General features: G+C 38.4%; 1 protein-coding gene across 1 annotated transcript; it reads left to right on the top strand.

Annotated features, from left to right (window-relative positions):
- The first annotated feature begins 842 nt into the window (after positions 1-842).
- LOC149256845 (putative leucine-rich repeat receptor-like serine/threonine-protein kinase At2g14440) lies at positions 843-20,306 on the top strand. Its single transcript, XM_089455480.1, is given in 17 exon segments — positions 843-1,021; positions 8,868-9,411; positions 9,585-9,754; positions 9,757-10,065; positions 10,138-10,270; positions 17,237-17,308; positions 17,403-17,474; positions 17,618-17,686; positions 17,765-17,833; positions 18,331-18,402; positions 18,597-18,672; positions 18,797-18,940; positions 19,042-19,168; positions 19,210-19,320; positions 19,422-19,611; positions 19,708-19,840; positions 19,962-20,306. Coding segments are annotated over 17 exon segments (2,799 nt in total). The 5' UTR covers positions 843-858.
- Positions 20,307-23,418: the final 3,112 nt, after the last annotated feature.

The following is a 23,418-nucleotide window of genomic DNA, read 5'->3' as shown; positions in this document are numbered from 1 at the left end:
ATAGTTTTGATTTCCCTAAATTGAATGTAAATTTATATATTTCTGATTTGATGATTCACGAAACTGACTGTTTAGGCAATCTCTGAGTGTAGCTTGCTCACCTGCTAGGTGCTAGTTTCAGTTTGTAAATTTCATTCTAATTTATCTTTCCATTTTTTAACAATTAGTTAAAAAACACCTTTTATAAGCAAATAGTTAGTCACACGTAAAATCGTTCAGGTTGCACAATGCCTTTCCAAGAAAAAAAATTCCAATGGTTTATTTGAAGTCAATGCATCAAAGAGGGATGGCCTTGGATTCTCCCAGCGGTGCAATGAAGTGCCATTGTTCAACTATATCTGCTCCAACTTTAAGCCGAGCAAGATCGATTGAGATCTCTTCCTCTTTTTGACGAATTCTACACAACTAAATCCAAGGAGTCCTCTCATTTCAGCTGTAGATCGATCTCGTCTGCTCAATATCGAATCCTGGTACAATGAAGGTTATTGCCAGAATGAAAGTGGCTAAACGTAACGAAGGTTAACTAGGATCATGCTTTTGTTCAGTGGGTACCAATATTGGATTTGACAGTCGACCGTGATACTTAACAAGTCTATAAAAAGAAAAGTCAGAGTCAATACGTGTCTTACGTTGATTCGATCACCACAATCGACAAAAGGTCGAAGTTTCCTACCCCTTAAAAACACCTTGGGTATAATAAAGACACCCTCATTGAATAATTCGCTGTGGTGAGGTCTCATTCAGGAGGGATAGCAACACAGTGCGGAGAAAAGGCCCAGTGGAATAATTCGCTCTTGTGAGGTCTCACACAGGAGGGATAGGAACACAGCGGGGAGAAAAGGCCGAGCGGAAAAGCATATGTTAAAAAAACTTCAACTTCAAACAGCCATCAGTCCAAATCCTTCTGCTGTGCAAAAAATTGGTGGACAGATGGACAAATTAAGTTATGGCAAATGGGGTGGTTGGATAGCCACAGTGGGTGTGCTCTTGTGTTTATTAGCTACCATTACTGCCCAACCAGGTATGTAATGGAACATTCTAACTTCAACAAAAGGGTCACTAAGTGCGATCTTACCTGTTGCGTTGGAGTATTTCCCTTTCGTCACTTTTAGCATCGTCCCTTTTATAACCGTCGTTTGATATTCTGTTTTTTTATTTTTTGTAAGAATGAAAAAAAAAACTTTTATATATAAAAGAGAGTACAAGTTACATAGTTGTTTTTTCTGATCAGATCATGCTGTTCCAAGTAGATACATGAAAATCTAGAAACATATAAAAAAACAGCAAATATATGCTTTGAAAATAAAATAGCTTATTTGATCAAAAAGCTAATCCTTCAGCAGATATCGATCAACCATAGATAATGTATATGAAACTGTAAATGAGGAATAGATGACCGAAAATACAGATGTCTGTTCAAAAACTGAAGTAAAAAAATCAAAGAGAGCAGATTGCAAGAGACACCCTGTAGGAGAAATGAACAAGAGGCAACAAATGAAGGTATGAATTCTTTGTTTGCTTTATCCAGTCATGTTGATAACCTTGTTCATTTAGAAGATGGAGTTAAAAATAAGAAATGGGCAGAACCCATGAATGGGAGAAAGGAATTAAAGTTCCTTGAAGATCTGTTTAAAGAATATAGAGTTCGATATGTAACTCTTGCCAAGATGGCTGAGATGGGCCTCACAGCCAAAACCCTTGTCAATATGACAGATTTTCCATGTACGAACATCCCAAAACCACTTTCCCCGGACGGTAAAAGTCGTTTGGTTTGCCGGAGGAGGTTGTGCGAACCACGTTGGATCGGCTCAGCGATTTGATCGCGTGATCTCCGCCGTCGATCTCCGGAAGGTGCACGGGCCCACGACAAGTCAGATTTCTGCGTGGAGTAAAAACTTATACGTTGACCGCCGTATGAGGAATTCAATGTTTTTAATGTGTTTGTCGTAGTTTTTGGTGAGGCTTTAATATTGGTTATGGGCATACGTCCCATATATTTAATATTGTTATGGGCTTGTTTTTAATATAGTAATGGGCACATTTTTTTATATGTTTTTTTTATATGTACACGTTGTCATATGTAAAACAAAAAAAAGGCCCGTGTGCTGTAGTTTTTGTGTGAAGTTTTTTTTTTTTTTTTTTTTTTTTTTTTTTTTTCTTCATGGTGTGAGTGGAGTGGCAACGCACGAGCGTGTGTGATTTTTTTTGTATATGCACAGCAGTGCTGTAGTGTTTGTCTGCAAATGAAAAACATAGGAATGTTTTGAAACTGTTTTATGTAACATCCACAGCAGTGGAAAATCTGTGAGAGCAGCAGAGTTTCTTTTTATTATTCCCTCTTTGCACAGAGGAAGAAATATGTAACAGAAAATTTGTTTTAATGGAAATGTTCTTTGTGACTGTGTAATGCTGTCTTATGAGTCATTTTAGTTTTAAGAGGTTGTCTGCAAAAGATCCTGGACAGAGTAAACAGAGCATTGTCTCTGTGGTGAATTTTATTTGGTTTTGGTATTTTCTCCATTAAAAATACCCAACAGTGGTATCAGAGCAGGCTTAGGCTCTTTAAAGAAGTTAAAGAAGCTGAAGGGAGAAGGTTGTTGCTGCAGCAAAACTTCTCAGGCAAACAGAAGACTCAGACAGCGAATGATTCAGGTATTCCCCAAAAGCATTTCTCTTGTTATTGCTGAAGACAGTCAGTTTTTAAAAAAAATCACAGTCAAGGATTTAAAACCATAGTTCAAGATGCAAGGAATGGCAAGCACAAGCATGGGTATGTTCAACACCCAGCTCCCACACTTTAATGGGAAGAACTATGACTACTGGTCTATAACCATGAGAGCTTTGTTCATCGCTCAGGATATATGGGAACTAGTAGAAAATGGGGTTGAGGAACCAGCAGATGAAACTGAGTTCAATGCATTAACTCAGGGAGAGAAGGATCAGCTGAAGCTCAATAGGAAGAAGGATGCAAAGGCCATTGTCTTGTTGTATCAAGCAGTGGACCAGAGTATATTCCCAAGGATAGCAGCAGCTACAACATCACATGAAGCATGGCAAACTCTCAAGACAGCCTATCAAGGCATGGAGAGAGTGAAGACAGCAAAATTGCAAATGCTGAGAAAGGATTTTGAAAACTTGAAGATGAAGGAGTCAGACAACATTGAATCATTCTTCACTCATGTGATTGGTGTAATCACACAAATGAGAACTCATGGAGAAACAATTGAAGATAGAAGAATAGTGGAGAAAATATTGAGGGTCTTACCCTCAAGGTTTGATGCCATAGTCACCACCATTGAAGAGACAAAGGATCTCTCAAAATATTCAATTGATGAGCTACATGCATCACTGATAACTCATGAGCAGAGGTTGAGTAGGAATGAAAACTCATCCCTAGAGCAAGCCTTCAAGACCCAGATGTCCTTTGGAAGAGGAAGAGGTCAAGGCAGAGGAAACAAGAGAGGAAGAGGCAGAAGCCAGAACAGAGGTGGAAGGAACAGCACAGCAAATGCACAAGGAAGAGGCAGCAATCCAAATCAGAACCAAGGTCAAGGCAGCAGCCAACAAAGAGATCAGTATCAGGCTCAAGGACAAAGGTATGATAAATCTAATGTTCAATGCTATTATTGCAAAAAGTATGGACATTATGCTAGTGATTGTAGAAAGAAACAGCATGATATGAACAGCAGACAAAATGCAAATGTTACAAGAGAAAACAGCAGTCAAGAAAATGTCCTGTTAGCTTGTAACATGGCTGAAACACATAGTGAGGACATATGGTTTTTAGACTCAGGTTGCAGCAACCATATGACAGGGAATGTAGCCCTCTTTTCAGCCTTAAATCAGAATTTGAAATCAGAGGTCACTCTAGGAACTGATAGTAAAGTGTCTGTTATGGGAAAAGGGGAGGTAAAAATATTCACAAAACAAGGAGAAAAGAAAACCATAGCAGATGTCTACTATGTCCCCGGAATGAGATGTAACCTATTGAGTGTTGGACAACTTATCCAAAAGGGTTACAATGTTTACTTTGAAAATGATGTGTGCACCATCATGGATATACCACCCAGCAAAAGATGCATTGCTGAAGTGAAGATGACAAGGAACAGGATGTTCCCTCTCCGGATCCGGGCAGACATGAAAAACAAAAGGGAAATGGCAGCAGTCACCCAAGAGGCCTTCCAAAGCGTGCCAAAGGATGAGAACTGGTTATGGCACTTGAGATTCGGGCATCTAAATTTTGGAGGTCTAAACTTATTGAGCAGAAAAGGAATGGTAAGAGGATTACCATTAATAGAGAAACCGGACAGCCTATGTGAAGGCTGCATTTTGGGAAAACAACACAGAGAAAGTTTTCCATCAGGGAAAAGTATAAGGGCAAAGGCACCCTTAGAGATTATCCACTCAGATTTGTGTGGACCAATGCAAGCTCCATCATTAGCTGGCAGCCTATATTTCTTGACATTCATTGATGATTTTACAAGAAAGACTTGGATATATTTCCTCAAGAACAAAAGTGAAGTCTTTGAGAAATTCCAAAACTTCAAAGCACTTGTGGAGAACCAAAGCGGGCTGCACATAAAAGTATTGAGAACTGATAGAGGAGGTGAGTACATCTCAAATGAATTCCTAAAGTTTTGTAGAGAAAATGGAATACATAAACAGTTCACAACTCGGTACACCCCACAACAAAATGGAGTTGCTGAAAGGAAGAACAGAACCATCATGGAGATGGCAAGGAGCATGTTGAAGGCAAAGCATTTGCCAAATGAGTATTGGGCTGAAGCTGTACATTGTGCAGTTTATATTTTGAACAGGTGTCCTACAAAGGCAGTCATGAACAAAGTGCCAGAAGAGGCATGGAGTGGGAGAAAGCAAGGAGTCACCCACATGAGAGTTTTTGGGTGTGTGGCCTATGCACACATTCCAGATAAACTAAGGAGGAAGTTGGACAGCAAAGGGGAGAAATGCATCTTCATTGGATATAGTGATGAATCCAAAGCCTACAGGCTGTATATCCCATCTACCAAGAAATTTTTTGTAAGCAGGGATGTTCAATTCATTGAAGAGGAAGCTTGGGATGGAAGCATAGAGAAAACAGTGAACATTAAAAGCTGTTTTCCTCATGATGAAGATGAAGAGGAGGTGGCTGAAATGAATCCCCAAACAGCAGCACCAACACAAGGACATCAAGGGACACCATTGAGGATCAATGAGAGTGCTTCTCCAAGCACACCACAAGGAGGAAATTCAAGTGCATCTTCAAGCACTTGCACACCAAGTGAAAGAGGTAAGAAGTTTAGAAATCTAAGTGACATTTATGATGAAGGAATGAATTCCTTATTTGCCTTGTTTTGTCATGTTGACGATCCTATTCATTTTGAAGAAGCTATTAAAGATAGGAAATGGATAGAAGCTATGGATGAAGAGATGAATGCCATAAAGAGAAACAAAACATGGGATTTGGTTGAGCTACCGAAAGGCAAAGAAGTCATTGGTGTGAAATGGGTCTACAAGACCAAGAGCAATGCTGAAGGCAAGATTGAAAGGCATAAAGCAAGGCTGGTTGTCAAAGGCTACAAGCAGCAGTATGGGAGAGATTATGAGGAGACTTTCGCCCCGGTTGCAAGAATGGAAACCGTGAGAGCAGTGATGTCCATAGCAGCTCAAAACAAATGGAAAGTCTACCAAATGGATGTGAAATCAGCATTCCTAAATGGAGTGTTAATGGAAGAGGTCTATGTGGAACAGCCTCTCGGATATGAGAAGAAAGGGGAAGAGCACAAAGTGTGCAAATTGAAGAAAGCTCTTTATGGGCTGAAGCAAGCGCCAAGAGCATGGTACAGCAGGATAGATTCATATCTATTGGAGAATGAATTTGACAAATGTGAAGGAGAACCCACAGTCTACATCAAGGAAAAGGATGGTAAAATTTTAATTGTTGTCTTGTATGTAGATGATGTTATTTTCACTGGAAATGATATTTATCTTATTGAGAATTTTAAATCAGTCATGAAGAATGAATTTGAAATGACTGACATGGGTTTGTTGAGATACTTCTTAGGCATAGAAGTAGATCAAAATGAAAAAGGAATTTTTATATCTCAAGCAAGATATGTAAATCAAGTTTTGGGCAGATTTAAGATGGAAGAATGCAAGGCAGCAATCACTCCCACAGTAATGGGATTAAAGCTCAGCAGAGAGGACAGCAGCAAGGATTTTGATCCTAGCTTGTATAAAAGCATTGTGGGCAGTCTTATGTATTTAACAGCCACTAGGCCTGATTTAATGTATTCTGTTAGTTTGATTTCCAGATTTATGGAGAGGCCAAAGGAGGCACATTGGCAGGCAGCAAAGAGAATTTTGAGGTATGTGAAAGGAACTAAAATGTTTGGAATTTTATATCATGCCTCAGAACATTCAGATTTGGTCGGGTACACAGATAGTGATTGGGCTGGAAGTGTAGATGATCGGAAGAGCACTTCCGGTTATGTTTTTAATATGGGTTCAGGAGCCATTTCATGGGCTTCCAAGAAGCAGTCCATTGTAGCATTGTCTACAGCAGAGGCTGAATATGTGGCAGCGACAGCAGCAGCATGTCAGGCAGTTTGGATGAGAAGGATGTTGAGAAGCTTAGGCCAAGAGCAGGCAAAAGCGACAGTGGTCTTTTGTGACAATAGCTCAGCTATTGCTTTGTCAAAGAATTCAGTGTTTCATAAGAGAACGAAACACATTGATACAAGGTTTCACTACATCAGAGAATTAGTGAACAATGGAGAAATCGTCCTAGAACATTGCAGGACCCAGGAACAGGTTGCAGACATCTTGACAAAGCCACTGGTTCAGAAGAGTTTCGAATTTTTGAGGAAGTGTCTGGGTATGACCGAATGCCCAGCTGTTGAAATTAAAGGGGAGTGTTAAATGTGTAATTTCAACGCAGCCGAAAACCACCAAACAAAACCACCTATCTTGTTCGCACCGCCTTTTGGAAAAGGCTGTTTTTCCTTGGAGCCCTCCGAACACATTCAGCATGAGACACGCGTCCCATGTACGAACATCCCAAAACCACTTTCCCCGGACGGTAAAAGTCGTTTGGTTTGCCGGAGGAGGTTGTGCGAACCACGTTGGATCGGCTCAGCGATTTGATCGCGTGATCTCCGCCGTCGATCTCCGGAAGGTGCACGGGCCCACGACAAGTCAGATTTCTGCGTGGAGTAAAAACTTATACGTTGACCGCCGTAGGAGGAATTCAATGTTTTTAATGTGTTTGTCGTAGTTTTTGGTGAGGCTTTAATATTGGTTATGGGCATACGTCCCATATATTTAATATTGTTATGGGCTTGTTTTTAATATAGTAATGGGCACATTTTTTTATATGTTTTTTTTATATGTACACGTTGTCATATGTAAAACAAAAAAAAGGCCCGTGTGCTGTAGTTTTTGTGTGAAGTTTTTTTTTTTTTTTTTCATGGTGTGAGTGGAGTGGCAACGCACGAGCGTGTGTGATTTTTTTTGTATATGCACAGCAGTGCTGTAGTGTTTGTCTGCAAATGAAAAACATAGGAATGTTTTGAAACTGTTTTATGTAACATCCACAGCAGTGGAAAATCTGTGAGAGCAGCAGAGTTTTTTTTTATTATTCCCTCTTTGCACAGAGGAAGAAATATGTAACAGAAAATTTGTTTTAATGGAAATGTTCTTTGTGACTGTGTAATGCTGTCTTATGAGTCATTTTAGTTTTAAGAGGTTGTCTGCAAAAGATCCTGGACAGAGTAAACAGAGCATTGTCTCTGTGGTGAATTTTATTTGGTTTTGGTATTTTCTCCATTAAAAATACCCAACAAGATTCTAGGAAGCGAGTATACTGCCAGAATCAGTCGTGAAATCATAATTAAAGGCAGCAGAGTGAATGGCCCCTGGAGCTGAATCAACTCCTCTTTTCCAAAGCATATCCGTGATGAGGTTCTGTTCCTGTAGATGTGATTGAAGGATATGTGCTGAAAGGTTCGCTTCACTGTGCAAGCTTCATCCAATTTTCCAACGAGGGTGGAATCCGGAGAGCCCTCTGACCCAATCGATGGAGCCTTTAGAATGTTGGGACTCTGGACACCACATATCTCCACAATGATATGATATTATTCTAGGAAATCTGAAGATCGTTGATGTTGAGCCAGTTTGCAGTGAAGAGAACACCCCATAATGCAATGATTTCGGCCTTATTGTTGGTACCCCATCTCCCTCCCACCAAAAATGATAATAGCAGCCAGGCTTGGTGACTATGAAAATACCACAACAGCATTGTCTATTAAAACAGGCACCATAGGAAAAACCAACCAGAAACTTTTGCCACACATGCTCTCTTTTAATCTTCCTCGGTTTCTGAACAGTTTTACTGGGACCAATTTATAAGAAATAGACCACAATCCCCAACAGTGCAGTCCTTACATCCACCCTTATATGTTCAAATATCTTACTATTCCTACAATACTAAATACCCTATATGATATAAAATGGTAATGTTCATAATTCATTATATGTCTCAAACCAGAGTTTGAGACATTTCTCCAATGAATCATTATTCCAATCCATGCAAGACTGTGTCCCATACTTCTGTAGCAATTGGGCACCTCAATCTCCAAGGTATGTAAGACTGTGTTCCATACTTCTGTAACAATTGGGCACCGCAATAAAAGGTGTATCACATCCTTCTGTAACAATTGGGCACCTCAATAAAAGGTGTATCACATCCTCCGAATGCTGGATACAAAGGGGGCATATCCTGTTTTTATAATGTTCAACGAACATATTTTTTCATATTTGGTCAGCAAGATGTTGGTTTGTTCATTACTCTTTTTGGTGGTGTGTAGGATTTCTGAGTATCAGTTGTGGAGCAAAAACTAATCACACTGGGGAAAACAATATAACATGGATACCTGATGCTCATTACATAGACGTCGGTCAGTCAGCAGACATTGGGAACGTTACTAGTGAAGAAGCCTATGGTTCTTACTTGCACACAATGCGTTATTTCCCAAAGCCTCTTAACAAGTCTTGCTATCAGTTGCCTGTGGCCCCTGATGTGCCTCACCTCTTAAGATTATGGTTCCCTCCTGGAAATTCGAGTGGATATGATCGCTCCTCACATGACTTCGCTTTCTCTATTGAGACAGTGGATATGCTGGTTTCAGGAACCGTATCAGTACCTGATATTCCAATTTTTCACGAACATATATTGGTTACTAAAGGCAGAGTGTTGTACATTTGCCTTGTCAGAACTTCCCCGACTGGTGATCCCTTTATCTCTGCTATCGAGATTAGGAGGCTCCAACATGGCATGTATACAGACGCTCAGCCAGGAACAATCCTCTTTACATTATTAAGATCCGATACTGGTGGAAATTCGATGGTCAGGTGAACATTTTGAAACTTGTTTATATTTACCTATAGAAATCAAGGCAGAAGAATAAATTGTAATAAATTCAAATCTCGCTCTTCTACCTGCGATAAGACTTCAATACAGTTGAGTAGTTGTCATTTTTTCTGTTAATGATCGACCTGCATAGCTTTTGTTGTTGATTGAGCAGGTATCCTCACGACAATTTCGACCGCATCTGGACACCAGTCAACACATATGATTTAGATTATGATCCACAGAATGTAACTTCAAAAAGACCTATTTCAACAAACAATACCAATGACTTTCCTCCAACTGCTGTCTTGCAAACTGCGTGGGTCATAGACAGCTCCATTCCATTCCATTGAGAGCGGTATTCGATTCGGGTCAAATAGACCGAACATTATTGGTGTTATATTTTGCAGAGCCCGAGACGCTGAATATGCATGAATCGAGATCATTTTCAGTCAAGATAAATGGTGAAGAGTCCAATCATTCAGCCCAAGAGATTACTCCAAATTATTCAGCCCAAGAGATTACAATCCCAGCCTCTTCTGTATCAGATTCTTTTAGTTTGATTGAGGGAAGTAAGTCTACCCTTCCTCCTATAATCAACGCTTTGGAGTATTACCAGCTACTTCAATCATACCAGCCAACATATTCTCATGAGAGTAAGAGACTTGCCCTCACAAGTAAATTACCGATTTTACAACTCAATGCCTAACGAGCTTCTCAAACTGCAGTTGACGCTCTTAACGCTATCAAAAGTCGATTTGACATAAAAGATTGGACTTCTCCTGATCCTTGCTATTTGATACCCTGGGACGGAATTGGCTGTGATGATAGCACCTTTCGGGTAGTAACAATTTCTGAAATGTAAGTTAAATTCTCCGATTTGTCTACAGCAGAAATCGTGAAATGATGAGGCATATAGGCCAAATCTAACATGCCACGAGGATACTATTGTTGCCAGTGTTGAAAATATAATTTCAACTGTGCAACGATATGAACATAGCCGACAAGCGATCTTCGATATCGCATCGGCAAAATGAAGTGAAGAAATTATAAAGGAGCCTTTGTGTTTTGCGATAAGCGAACGCCGATATCGCATCGGCAAAGTCAAAGTGAAGGAGTTATGAGGAAGCTCTTGTGTTTGCGATGGGCGATCGCCGATATCGCATCGGCACATCGCTATCGGCAATGTCATAGAGTTGAAGTCTTTGACATGAGTAAAGTTGCGATGCGATGGAGTGGACCCGATGGCTTCCCAAAACCAAATCGCATAATGTTTGAAATTCACCCGACGGCAAATATTAAATGTTGCGTGGAGTAAATCTAAGTTTTGATTGACCATACGTCTTGATGAAATGTCATAGTGGTAGGTAGAATATTAAAGTTTTACATAGAGTTGGTAAGTTTTTTTTTATGAGAAGGTATGGGCGAATGTACTTATTACATAAATTCCGTATGGGATAGGTAATGTAATTTATTACTGTGTTGACTTGTGTTTTCTTGTATGGCACACGGGAAGTTTAAGTGTGCATTCACAGTAGAGTAAAAATAGATTAGAGAGGTGGAGCGAAAACCATGTGTTGTATTGAACACACAGCAGTGTGAAAAGTGTGAAGAACCAGAGGGTGAATGCACAGCAGTGCATAAATGTATTTGGTAATATTTTGTAAGGAATCGTAAAACAGAGGAATAGCAAAAACCATGTGTGGTTTTGCATAAAGGAAATGGTGGAGCGTGAAATTTTGTAAGCCTGTGTGAATTTTGTTTACAGCAGTAAACTTATATAAACTTTTGTTACAGCAGTCAGTTGTTTTTCACAGCAGTGAATATGAAAACAATTTTACAGTGGTAAATCTTTGTATCAATTTTTAATGAATAGAAAGTTTTAATGGTGGTGAATTACTCTGTTTTCTCTGTGAAATTTCTGAGTCTTCCTGTGCACAAAAGATCCTGGAGTAAAGTAAAAACAGAGCACTGCCTCTGTGTGTTTGGTTATTTGGTTTTGGTATTTCCCCATTGAAGAAAAATACCCATCAGTGGTATCAGAGCAGGCTTAGGCTCTTGAAGGTGTTCAAGAAGCTGAAGGGAGAAGGTTGTTGCTGCAGCAAAACTTCTCAGGCAGACAGAAGACTCAGACAGCAAAGGATTCAGGTATTTCAAAAGTTTTTTTTGTGTTGTTGAAGAAGCAGTGATCTGTTTTAAATACACAGTCAAGGAATGGCCAGCACAAGCACTGGTATGGGTTTGTTTAACACCCAGCTCCCACAGTTTAATGGGAAGAACTATGACTACTGGTCAATAACTATGACAGCCCTACTTGCCTCTCAAGATTTATGGGAAATAGTTGAAGATGGCTTTGAAGAACCAGCAGATGAAACTGAGTTCAATGCATTAACTCAAGGAGAGAAGGATCTGCTGAAGAACAATAGGAAGAAGGATTCAAAAGCCCGAGTGTTGTTGTATCTAGCAGTAGACCAGAGTATGTTTCCAAGGTTAGCAGCAGCTAAGACAGCCAATGAAGCATGGCAAACCCTTAAGACAGCCTATCAAGGCATGGAAAGAGTGAAGACAGCAAAACTACAATTGCTGAGAAAGGATTTTGAGAATTTGAACATGAAGGAGTCAGATAACATTGACTCATTCTTCACTCATGTGATTGGTGTAATCACACAAATGAGAACTCATGGAGAAACCATTGAAGATAGAAGAATAGTGGAGAAAATATTGAGGGTCTTACCCTCAAGGTTTGATGCCATAGTCACCACCATTGAAGAGACAAAGGATCTCTCAAGATATTCAGTTGATGAGCTACATGCATCACTGATAACACATGAACAGAGGTTGAGTAGGAATGAAAACTCATCTCTTGAGCAAGCCTTCAAGACCCAGATGTCCTTTGGAAGAGGAAGAGGTCAAGGCAGAGGAAACAAGAGAGGAAGAGGCAGAAGCCAGAACAGAGGAGGAAGGAACAACCCATCAAATGCACAAGGAAGAGGCAGCAATCCAAATCAGAACCAAGGCCAAGGCAGCAGCCAACAAAGAGATCAACATCATGCTCAAGGACAAAGGTATGATAAATTTAATGTTCAATGCTATTATTGCAAAAAGTATGGACATTATGCTAGTGATTGCAGAAAGAAACAACATGATATGAACAGCAGACAAAATGCAAATGTTACAAGAGAAAACAGCAGTCAAGACAATGTTCTGTTAGCTTGTAACATGGCTGAAACACATAGTGAGGACATATGGTTTTTAGACTCAGGTTGCAGCAACCATATGACCGGAAACATTGCCTTCTTTTCTGCCCTAGATAAAAATGTGAAATCAGAAGTCACACTAGGAACTGATAGTAAAGTGTCTGTTATGGGAAAAGGAGAAATAAAAATATTTTCAAAGCAAGGAGAAAGGAAAACCATAGCAGATGTATACTATGTCCCCGGAATGAGATGTAATCTCTTGAGTATTGGACAGCTTGCCCATAAGGGGTACAATGTTTTCTTTAAAAATGATGTGTGCACCATCATGGATATACCACCCAGCAAAAGATGCATTGCTGAAGTGAAGATGACAAGGAACAGGATGTTCCCTCTTAGAATAAGAGCAGACTTGAAGAACAAGAAGGAAATGGCAGCGGTCACCCAAGAGGCCTTCCAAAGCGTGCCAAAGGATGAGAACTGGTTATGGCACTTGAGATTTGGACATCTCAATTTTGGAGGTCTGAATTTGTTGAGTAGGAAAGGAATGGTAAGAGGATTACCATTGATAGAGAAGCCGGACAGCCTTTGTGAAGGCTGCATTTTGGGAAAACAACATAGAGAAAGTTTTCCATCAGGGAAAAGCATAAGGGCAAAGACACCCTTAGAGATTATCCACTCAGATTTGTGTGGACCAATGCAAGCTCCATCATTAGCAGGCAGCCTATATTTCTTGACATTCATTGATGACTGTACAAGAAAGACTTGGATATATTTCCTTAAAAACAAAAGTGAAGTGTTTGAGAAATTCCAAAATTTCAAAGCACTTGTGGAGAACCAAAGCGGGCTGCACATAAAAGTATTGAGAACTGATAGAGGAGGTGAGTATATCTCCAAGGAATTCCTAAGATTCTGTAGAGAAAATGGAATTCATAAACAGTTTACAACTCGGTACACTCCGCAGCAAAATGGAGTTGCTGAAAGGAAGAACAGGACCATCATGGATATGGCGAGGAGCATGCTGAAGGCAAAGCATTTGCCGAATGAGTATTGGGCTGAAGCTGTACATTGTGCAGTTTATATATTAAACAGGTGTCCTACAAAAGCAGTCATGAACAAGGTGCCGGAAGAGGCATGGAGTGGGAGAAAGCAAGGAGTCACCCACATGAGAGTTTTTGGGTGTGTGGCCTATGCACACATACCAGATCAGCTAAGGAGGAAGTTGGACAGCAAAGGGGAGAAATGCATCTTCATTGGATACAGTGATGAATCCAAAGCCTACAGGCTGTACATTCCATCTACCAAGAAGTTCTTTGTAAGCAGGGATGTTCAATTCATTGAGGAAGAAGCTTGGGATGGAAGCATAGAGAAAACAGTGAATGTCAAGAACTGTTTGTCTCATGATGAAGATGAAGAGGAAGTGGCTGAAGTACATCCCCAAACAGCAGTGCCAACACAAGGACAGCAAGGTACACCATTGAGGATAAATGAGGGTGCTTCTCCAAGCACACCACAAGGAGGAAATTCAAGTGCATCTTCAAGCACTTGCACACCAAGTGAACGAGGTAAGAAGTTTAGAAATCTAAGTGACATTTATAATGAAGGATTGAATTCCTTATTTGCCTTGTATTGTCATGTTGATGATCCTATTCATTTCGAGGATGCAATCAAAGATAGGAAATGGATAGAAGCTATGGATGAGGAAATTAATGCCATAGAGAGAAACAAAACATGGGATTTGGTTGAGTTACCAAAAGGCAAAGAAGTCATTGGTGTGAAATGGGTCTATAAGACCAAAAGCAATGCTGAAGGCAAGATTGAAAGGCATAAAGCAAGGCTGGTTGTTAAAGGCTACAAGCAGCAGTATGGAAGAGATTATGAGGAGACTTTTGCACCGGTTGCAAGAATGGAAACAGTGAGAGCAGTGCTGTCTATAGCAGCTCAAAACAAATGGAAAGTCTACCAAATGGATGTGAAGTCAGCATTCCTAAATGGAGTGTTAATGGAAGAGGTCTATGTTGAACAGCCTCTCGGATATGAGAAGAAAGGTGAAGAGCACAAAGTGTGCAAATTGAAGAAAGCTCTTTATGGGCTGAAGCAAGCGCCAAGAGCATGGTACAGCAGGATAGATTCTTATCTATTGGATAATGAATTTGACAAATGTGAAGGAGAACCCACTGTCTACATCAAGGAAAAGGATGGTAAAATTTTAATTGTTGTCTTGTATGTAGATGATGTTATTTTCACTGGAAATGATATTTATCTTATTGAGAATTTTAAATCAGTCATGAAGGATGAATTTGAAATGACTGACATGGGTTTGTTGAGATACTTCTTAGGCATAGAAGTAGAGCAAAATGAAAAAGGAATTTTTATATCTCAAGCAAGATATGTAAATCAAGTTTTGGGCAGATTTAAGATGGAGGAATGCAAGGCAGCAATCACTCCCACAGTGATGGGATTAAAGCTCAGCAAAGAGGACAACAGCAAGGACTTTGATCCCAGCTTGTATAAAAGCATTGTGGGCAGCCTTATGCATTTAACAGCAACTAGGCCTGATTTAATGTATGCTGTTAGTTTGATTTCCAGATTCATGGAGAGGCCAAAGGAGGCACATTGGCAGGCAGCAAAGAGAATTTTGAGGTATGTCAAAGGTACCAAAATGTTTGGCATATTATATAGTGTCTCAGAAAGTTCAGATTTAATTGGTTACACTGATAGCGATTGGGCTGGAAGTGTAGATGATCGGAAGAGCACTTCCGGTTATGTTTTTCATATGGGTTCAGGAGCCATTTCATGGGCTTCTAAGAAGCAGTCCATTGTAGCATTGTCTACAGCAGAGGCTGAATATGTGGCAGCTACAGCAGCAGCATGTCAAGCAGTGTGGATGAGAAGAATGTTGAGAAGCTTAGGCCAAGAGCAGGCAAAAGCGACAGTCATCTTTTGTGACAATAGCTCAGCTATTGCATTGTCAAAGAATTCAGTGTTTCACAAACGAACGAAGCACATTGATACAAGGTTTCACTACATCAGAGAATTGGTGAACAATGGAGAAATTGTGCTACAACATTGCAGTACTCAGGAACAGGTAGCAGACATTTTGACAAAGCCATTGGATCAGAAGAGCTTTGAATTTTTGAGAAAGTGTTTGGGTATGATTGAATGCCCGACAGTTGAAATTAAAGGGGAGTGTTGAAAATATAATTTCAACTGTGCAGCGATATGAACATAGCCGACAAGCGATCTCCGATATCGCATCGGCAAAATGAAGTGAAGAAATTATAAAGGAGCCTTTGTGTTTTGCGATAAGCGAACGCCGATATCGCATCGGCAAAGTCAAAGTGAAGGAGTTATGAGGAAGCTCTTGTGTTTGCGATGGGCGATCGCCGATATCGCATCGGCACATCGCTATCGGCAATGTCATAGAGTTGAAGTCTTTGACATGAGTAAAGTTGCGATGCGATGGAGTGGACCCGATGGCTTCCCAAAACCAAATCGCATAATGTTTGAAATTCACCCGACGGCAAATATTAAATGTTGCGTGGAGTAAATCTAAGTTTTGATTGACCATACGTCTTGATGAAATGTCATAGTGGTAGGTAGAATATTAAAGTTTTACATAGAGTTGGTAAGTTTTTTTTTATGAGAAGGTATGGGCAAATGTACTTATTACATAAATTCCGTATGGGATAGGTAATGTAATTTATTACTGTGTTGACTTGTGTTTTCTTGTATGGCACACGGGAAGTTTAAGTGTGCATTCACAGTAGAGTAAAAATAGATTAGAGAGGTGGAGCGAAAACCATGTGTTGTATTGAACACACAGCAGTGTGAAAAGTGTGAAGAACCAGAGGGTGAATGCACAGCAGTGCATAAATGTATTTGGTAATATTTTGTAAGGAATCGTAAAACAGAGGAATAGCAAAAACCATGTGTGGTTTTGCATAAAGGAAATGGTGGAGCGTGAAATTTTGTAAGCCTGTGTGAATTTTGTTTACAGCAGTAAACTTATATAAACTTTTGTTACAGCAGTCAGTTGTTTTTCACAGCAGTGAATATGAAAACAATTTTACAGTGGTAAATCTTTGTATCAATTTTTAATGAATAGAAAGTTTTAATGGTGGTGAATTACTCTGTTTTCTCTGTGAAATTTCTGAGTCTTCCTGTGCACAAAAGATCCTGGAGTAAAGTAAAAACAGAGCACTGCCTCTGTGTGTTTGGTTATTTGGTTTTGGTATTTCCCCATTGAAGAAAAATACCCATCAGCCAGAGATTTGTCGGGAAGGAATCTTACAGGACCGGTGCCTTCCGATTTTGGAAATTTCGCTGCATTGCTTAATCTGTAAGCAAAAACTGGACCTCTATTTTATCTGTGTGTAACCTCTAACTATCCCTTCTGAGAATACCACATATACTAATAGTCATTATAAACTGTGCCCATGTCTTGGTGTTTGATAATAGAAACATGAATATTCTTGATGGGGTTAAAAGTATTCAGTGTTTATAAGTCTTCCACATGGGAATATAGAACTCTGGTTTGGCTTTTCGAGGGAACATTTACCTATTCGTTTGAATATGATACCACCCAATAATCATATGTGCTGCATTTACCATTTTGTGTTGGAATTAGCAGGTCACTTCACCATAATCACTTAACGGAAGGAGCAGAGTTCCATTTGAGCAATCTAACCAGATTGGAGGGACTGTAAGTTTCTTTGGTCACTCTAACTTCCATTTTGTAGGTTCTTGTGTTCCTATACATTTTCACTCTACAAAAATTTACTTTGGCTACTTTGCAGATATTTACAAAACAATAACTTTAATGGTGATCTTGAGTGGCTACTTGATCAAAGCGTTTATCTTCAAGAATTGTACGCTTGCCCCTTTTCTCTGTTTTCTATTTGACCTTTTTTATTTTATTTTTCTTCGAAGTTAAATGAAACTAATTAGTAAAATTTGTACTTTGTGAACATTCATCCGTGCAACATTTACCTATTTGTGTTGAAATTAACAGGTCACTTGACCATAATAACTTCACAGGACCAGTGCCAAATTTGGCCAATCTAACGTATTTGGAGCGACTGTAAGTTACTTTCCCACATAACTTTCATATAATAGGTTATTTTCATTAAACAAGAAATTTACTTTGATTACTATGCAGATATTTACAAAACAATAATCTATCTGGTACTCTCGAGTGGCTATCTCAGCTAATATCTCTGCAAGAATTGTACGCGTACTTTTTTCTCTTCAATTTTTTTTTTCCAATTCAAAATTAAATAGAATTAATTACTAAATTTGTAAATATTTTGCAGTAATCATCTATGCATTTGCCTGTTTGTGTTAAAATTAACAGGTCACTCGACGATAATGATTTCACTGGACCAATGCCAAATTTGGCCAATCTAACCAAATTAGAGCGACTGTAAATATCTTTGAAACAAAACTCTCTTTTTGTAGATTATTTTGGCTTTACGTTTTCACAAAACTAAAATTGACTTTGATTACTGTGCAGATATTTACAAAACAATAAACTGAATGGTAATGTTGACTGGCTATTGGATTTAAAAAATCTTCAAGAATTGTGCGTCTCTCTTTCCTCTATTTGATTTTTGAAGTTTTTATTTCAAAATAAAATACAAATTATCAAAACAAATTCAAAATAAAATACAATTAACCAATAAATATTTTCTCAATGGTTTTAACATTTAAACCTTTTCTATGCAGAAATATAGAAAACAATAATTTCAGCGGTGTATTTCCTGCTCAACTTCTCCTTAATTGTTCGCTGAAACTCAAGTAATAATATCCGATTTTATATTTCTCATGCTCAGGCACAACTTGTTTTAAAATTTACAGCTTCAATATTTATTTTCATTCATATTTTCTACACAATAAATTGCCACATATGACAATGACAATGAATCAACTTAAAATTTAATTTATTGAACAGCATGATGTTTATGGAAAAATATGTTTTTTCTGGTGTGCAGTTACTCAGGAAACCCCTACCTACGGGTGGGTAGGAGGGAATGTAATCTCGAGAAGAATGAAAACACGAAATTGATAGTTATAATATGGACATAGTTAGAGTGTACGCCATAAGTGAAAGATGGTTGTATTTTTACTATTATTAACTGTACCTTCCATGAACGCAGACCACTCGATGAATATGGTGCCAAATGCAACAAAGTCACGTGCCTTCACTCTAGATGAGATGAAAGCTGCCACACAAAGCTTTAGTCAGGAGATCGGACGAGGGGGGTTTGGACAACTTATCGCTGTGAAAGTGCTCTCACAGTCGTCCCAACAAGGAATTCAAGAATTCTTGAATGAAGTAATTCTCAGACAGAATATGGTTATCTTTGTGTCCAATGTAGGAATCTCAGTGTTAGGTTGGTCTGCACCCTAACTATTATATATGCATCTCATGAACAGGTCGATCTTCTTTCTAAAACAAACCATAGGAACTTGGTATCTTTATTGGGCTACTGTAACGAAACTGATGAAGTTATGCTGGTCTACGAGTACATGTCAGGAGGGACCCTAAGGGACCACCTTTATGGTAAATTATATTACTCTTGGTTCTTGTCAGGAGTAGAATAGCCAAGGTAACCAACAAGCATTTGGTTCTTGTATTCTTTCCAGGTCCCCGTGCAGAAAATTCGGATCTAAATTGGAAAAGAAGGCTCAAAATAGCTTTAGATGCAGCGCAGGGTAACTATTTCTTTTAACGCTCATTGTTTACAGTATTGATTACGGTAAAATAGGAGTAAATCAATAAGTAACAGTATATCTAATTCGATTTCTATGCAAAGGCCTGGAATACTTGCACGTGGGTTGCAACCCGAAGATAATTCACAGGGACGTCAAGACCGCCAACATCCTTTTGGACAGCAATTTGAATGGAAAATTGGCGGATTTCGGTCTTTCAAAGATGACAATTGATAGTGAGGCTACTCATGTTACCACTAAAGTGAAAGGAACATTCGGATATCTGGATCCAGCGTATGTAACTTACTCTCTTTGCAACAATATTTTTTACTATGAGTAGAGGCAATCGTACTGTATTTGTTAATTTTTGTTGGGTGACAACTTTCACAGGTATTTCAACACTCAAATGTTGACGGAGAAGAGTGATGTGTATAGCTTTGGAGTGGTGTTGCTAGAGATATTATCCGGTAGGGTACAAATAGATCCAAAGTTACCTGAAGAAGAAGTAAACATTGTTCAATGGGTAAGGAACCTTATTACCAATCATGCAAAATATAAATATTTAACAACATTGACAACAGAATATTTCGTAGTGCATCTTCTGCTAGAGACTAACAATAAGTATTGGCGTGACATATTTACAGGTGACACCGTATCTACGAGAGACCGATGAAAATGGTGGCAAGATAATAGACGTGATAGACAAGAGGTTGTGTGGAGGTTACGACATGAAATCTGTGAGCAATGTTGCCAAAATAGCGATGAGATGTGTTCAGGCTTTACCGTCACATAGGCCGACTGTAAGTGAGGTAGTGGCGGAACACAAAGAGGCTATCAAAGTTGAGGAGGATAAGGATTGTATTTCAATTGCAGAGGAGAATGGCATCCAAAATGGGGATGTATCAACTAAACGCGAAGGAATGGAGTGGAGCGATGACAGGTGCAACATGTCAAATCAGAGACGCGAACAGAATACTAAGACGTCTTAACCAGACTGTTTAGATTATGCTTAAATTTTAATAAAGTGCTTCCATTGTTTGTCACTTTTGTAATCATCATATTGTCCTTAAACTTTTAGGTTATGAACAGAATTGCAGATTTAGATAAACGATTAAGTGGTCCCAATGATTTTGAGTAACCATCTATGTGGAATATGAAATGACTTATTTAACCTAGCTGCAACATATATATATATATAATGATTTTGAGTATTTGAGTAACCATCTATGTGGAATATGAAATGACTTATTTAACCTAGCTGCAACATATATATATATATATATATATAACAAATAAAACACAGTGAATGTGTGAGCTAAAAATCATTGTAAATCTCATATATTAATTGAACTATTAACTACATTATTATATAGTAAAATTATTACTAAAATTATTAACAATCAATTCTGAAACAAATCTTACAGCGAATTTCCAACAAAAACTATCTTAAAGATTTGCTGCCCTAATTTTGTTCAGCAATTTACATAACTAATTAATCATTATTCCCAACACTTCCCCTTAATGATTAACGAGGATTTACTATCTTATCTCGTAGTGCCAAAAATTCAGTTTTTATATGCTTCAATTCAATATCCTTCTTTTGCACCAAATCTCTAATGAAGTGATATTTCATGTCAAAATGCTTTGTGCCGCTGTGATGAATTGGATTCTTTGCTAACTTGATGGCACTTACATTATCACAATTAAATCACTATAGGTTGAATTTGTTTTTCTCCAATTTTTTCCAAAATTTTTTTGAGCCAAAGAGCTTATGTACTCATTGAGGTAACTGCAACATAGTTCGCTTTTGTGGATGAGAGGGCAACAATGCTTTGTTTTTTTAGCTCCCTGTAATCAAACCAGAACCAAAAGAGAAACAATTTCCAGATGTGGACTCACGGTCATCAAGGCTACCTTCCCAATCTGAATCACTAAATCCAACAAGATTGAACTTTTCACAAGAGTAGTAATGAATACCAAAATTTACAGTGTCTTTCACATACCTTAAAATCCTCTTGGTTGCCTTCATATGTATTTCAGATGGATTTTTCATATACCTTGAAACAAGTGAAACTGAATATGTTGTGTGGGTTAGAAATATAAAGCTCCCCACAATACTTCTGTAAGTTTTCTCATCAACTAAATCAACACCATCATCTCTACATGACACCTCTCCATGAGCACTTGGAGTAGGGGATGGATTACAATCAAGCATATCAAATTTATTTAGCATATCATTTGCATACTTTGTCTGACAAATGAAAATCTCATCCTTACTTTGATAAACTTTCATTCCTAGAAAATATTTCATGATGCCTAGATCTTTCATCTCAAATTCATTCATCAAAGCAACCTTGAATTTATCATTCATCAACATACAAACTTATGATTAAAATATCAATACCTTCTTGTTTGTATTAGAGGGTAGGATCACTCTTACTTCTCTGGAAGCCATTTTCTTGAAAGTATCCATCAATCCTAGCATACCATGCTCTTGGTGCTTGCTTGAGACCATACAAAACCTTCTTTAACTTGTAGACATTATTCTCCTTTCCTTCCACTTCAAAACCTTGTGGCTACTCCACATATACTTTCTCTTCTAAGTACCCATTCAAGAAGGCACTTTTCACGTCCATATGATGTATGTTCCACTTTTTTTGAGCTGCTAATGAAATCAACATTCTAATGGTCTCTTGTCTTGCTACTGGTGCAAATGTCTCTTCATAATCAATCCCGTACTTCTATGTGAATCCTTTAGCAACTAATCTTGCTTTGTGTCTTTCAACACTCCCATCACTGTTAAATTTAGTCTTATAGACCCATTTGGTTCCAATCTTTTTCTTGTCATGTGGAAGCTCTGTCAACTTCCAAGTGTCATTCCTTTGAATGGAATCCATCTCTTCTTGCATGGCTCACATCCAAACCTCATTAGTACATGCATCTTCAAAACATGATGGTTCAAAATCAGCCTTGACTAATAAAGCAAAATTGACTATCTCACCTATTGGGCTTTCTTCATGTGCTTGATTTGCACTCCTCTGATAAATATCACTCGATCTTCTTACCTTCCTTGTAGAATGTGGAGAATAAGTTGGACTTGAACTTGATGTTGAAGAAATTGATGAAGGGCTACTTGATGGAGTTAAGCCACTAGTTATAGAAACATTAGTTGGATGCTCATGATCATTATCAACAATTATATCATCATTCAAAACAGATTTTGTCTTCTCAACATGACCTTTTTTATGACCATAAACACCCCTTCATCAAAAATTACATCTCTTGAGACAATAAGCTTGTTATTTAGAGGATTCTACAATTTATAAGCCTTGCTTGTCTCACTATACGCAATAAAAATACATAACTCACTCTTTGCATCAAATTTTTTTCTATTCTGATCAGGGACATGCACATAAGCCAAACAACCAAAAACTTTGAAAGGATTAACAGTAGGCATTTTCCATACCAAGCTTCATAAGGAGTCATCTTTTCCAATGCACTGGTGGGGATATTCTAACATTGGCGGAAAAAGGCTTCAGCCTCAAGTATTCTGTCTCACATTTTTCATTTCATTAAAATAATTGAATATAGTGTTACAAATAAATAGATGAGAGACAATGTTCTCAAGATAGTGCGTGCTATCTTAGACACTTTTGGTTGAGATAATTTCTCCTTTGGTTGAGATAATTTCTCACCAGACACACACCAATATAGGAGTTACCTTATCTAACTCCTATCTTAGAGGAACAACCCAAGAGTTAGGCACAAATTCCTAACTTGGAATATTTAATTAATTAATTTATTTTTGGATTTATTATTGTTTTGTGAGAGAGGCTAACATTCCCCCCTTCAATGATAAATCCAAAATAAGAATGAGGAACCATCTTCCAAGTTCTCATGTTGATCCTCAAAAGCATTGCCTGAAAAAACACCAAATTTGGATACTGAAGAAACTGCAATATGAAGAGACTGAGTCAGCTGCATGACTGATTCATCTCGGAAGGACGCTTGACAACTCCATCATGTTCCAAGCCGCAAAAGGATCTAACTGTCCTTTGCTTGAAAACAAAATCCAGTGTCCACTGACACAATTTGATGAAC

The sequence above is a fragment of the Pinus tabuliformis genome, chromosome 7 (genome assembly GCF_031772625.1).
Source record: "Pinus tabuliformis cultivar Carrire ecotype Pingquan chromosome 7, CPIR1, whole genome shotgun sequence".
Classification (NCBI taxonomy): domain Eukaryota; kingdom Viridiplantae; phylum Streptophyta; class Pinopsida; order Pinales; family Pinaceae; genus Pinus; species Pinus tabuliformis.
This window is presented reverse-complemented; position numbering and strand designations above follow the sequence as displayed.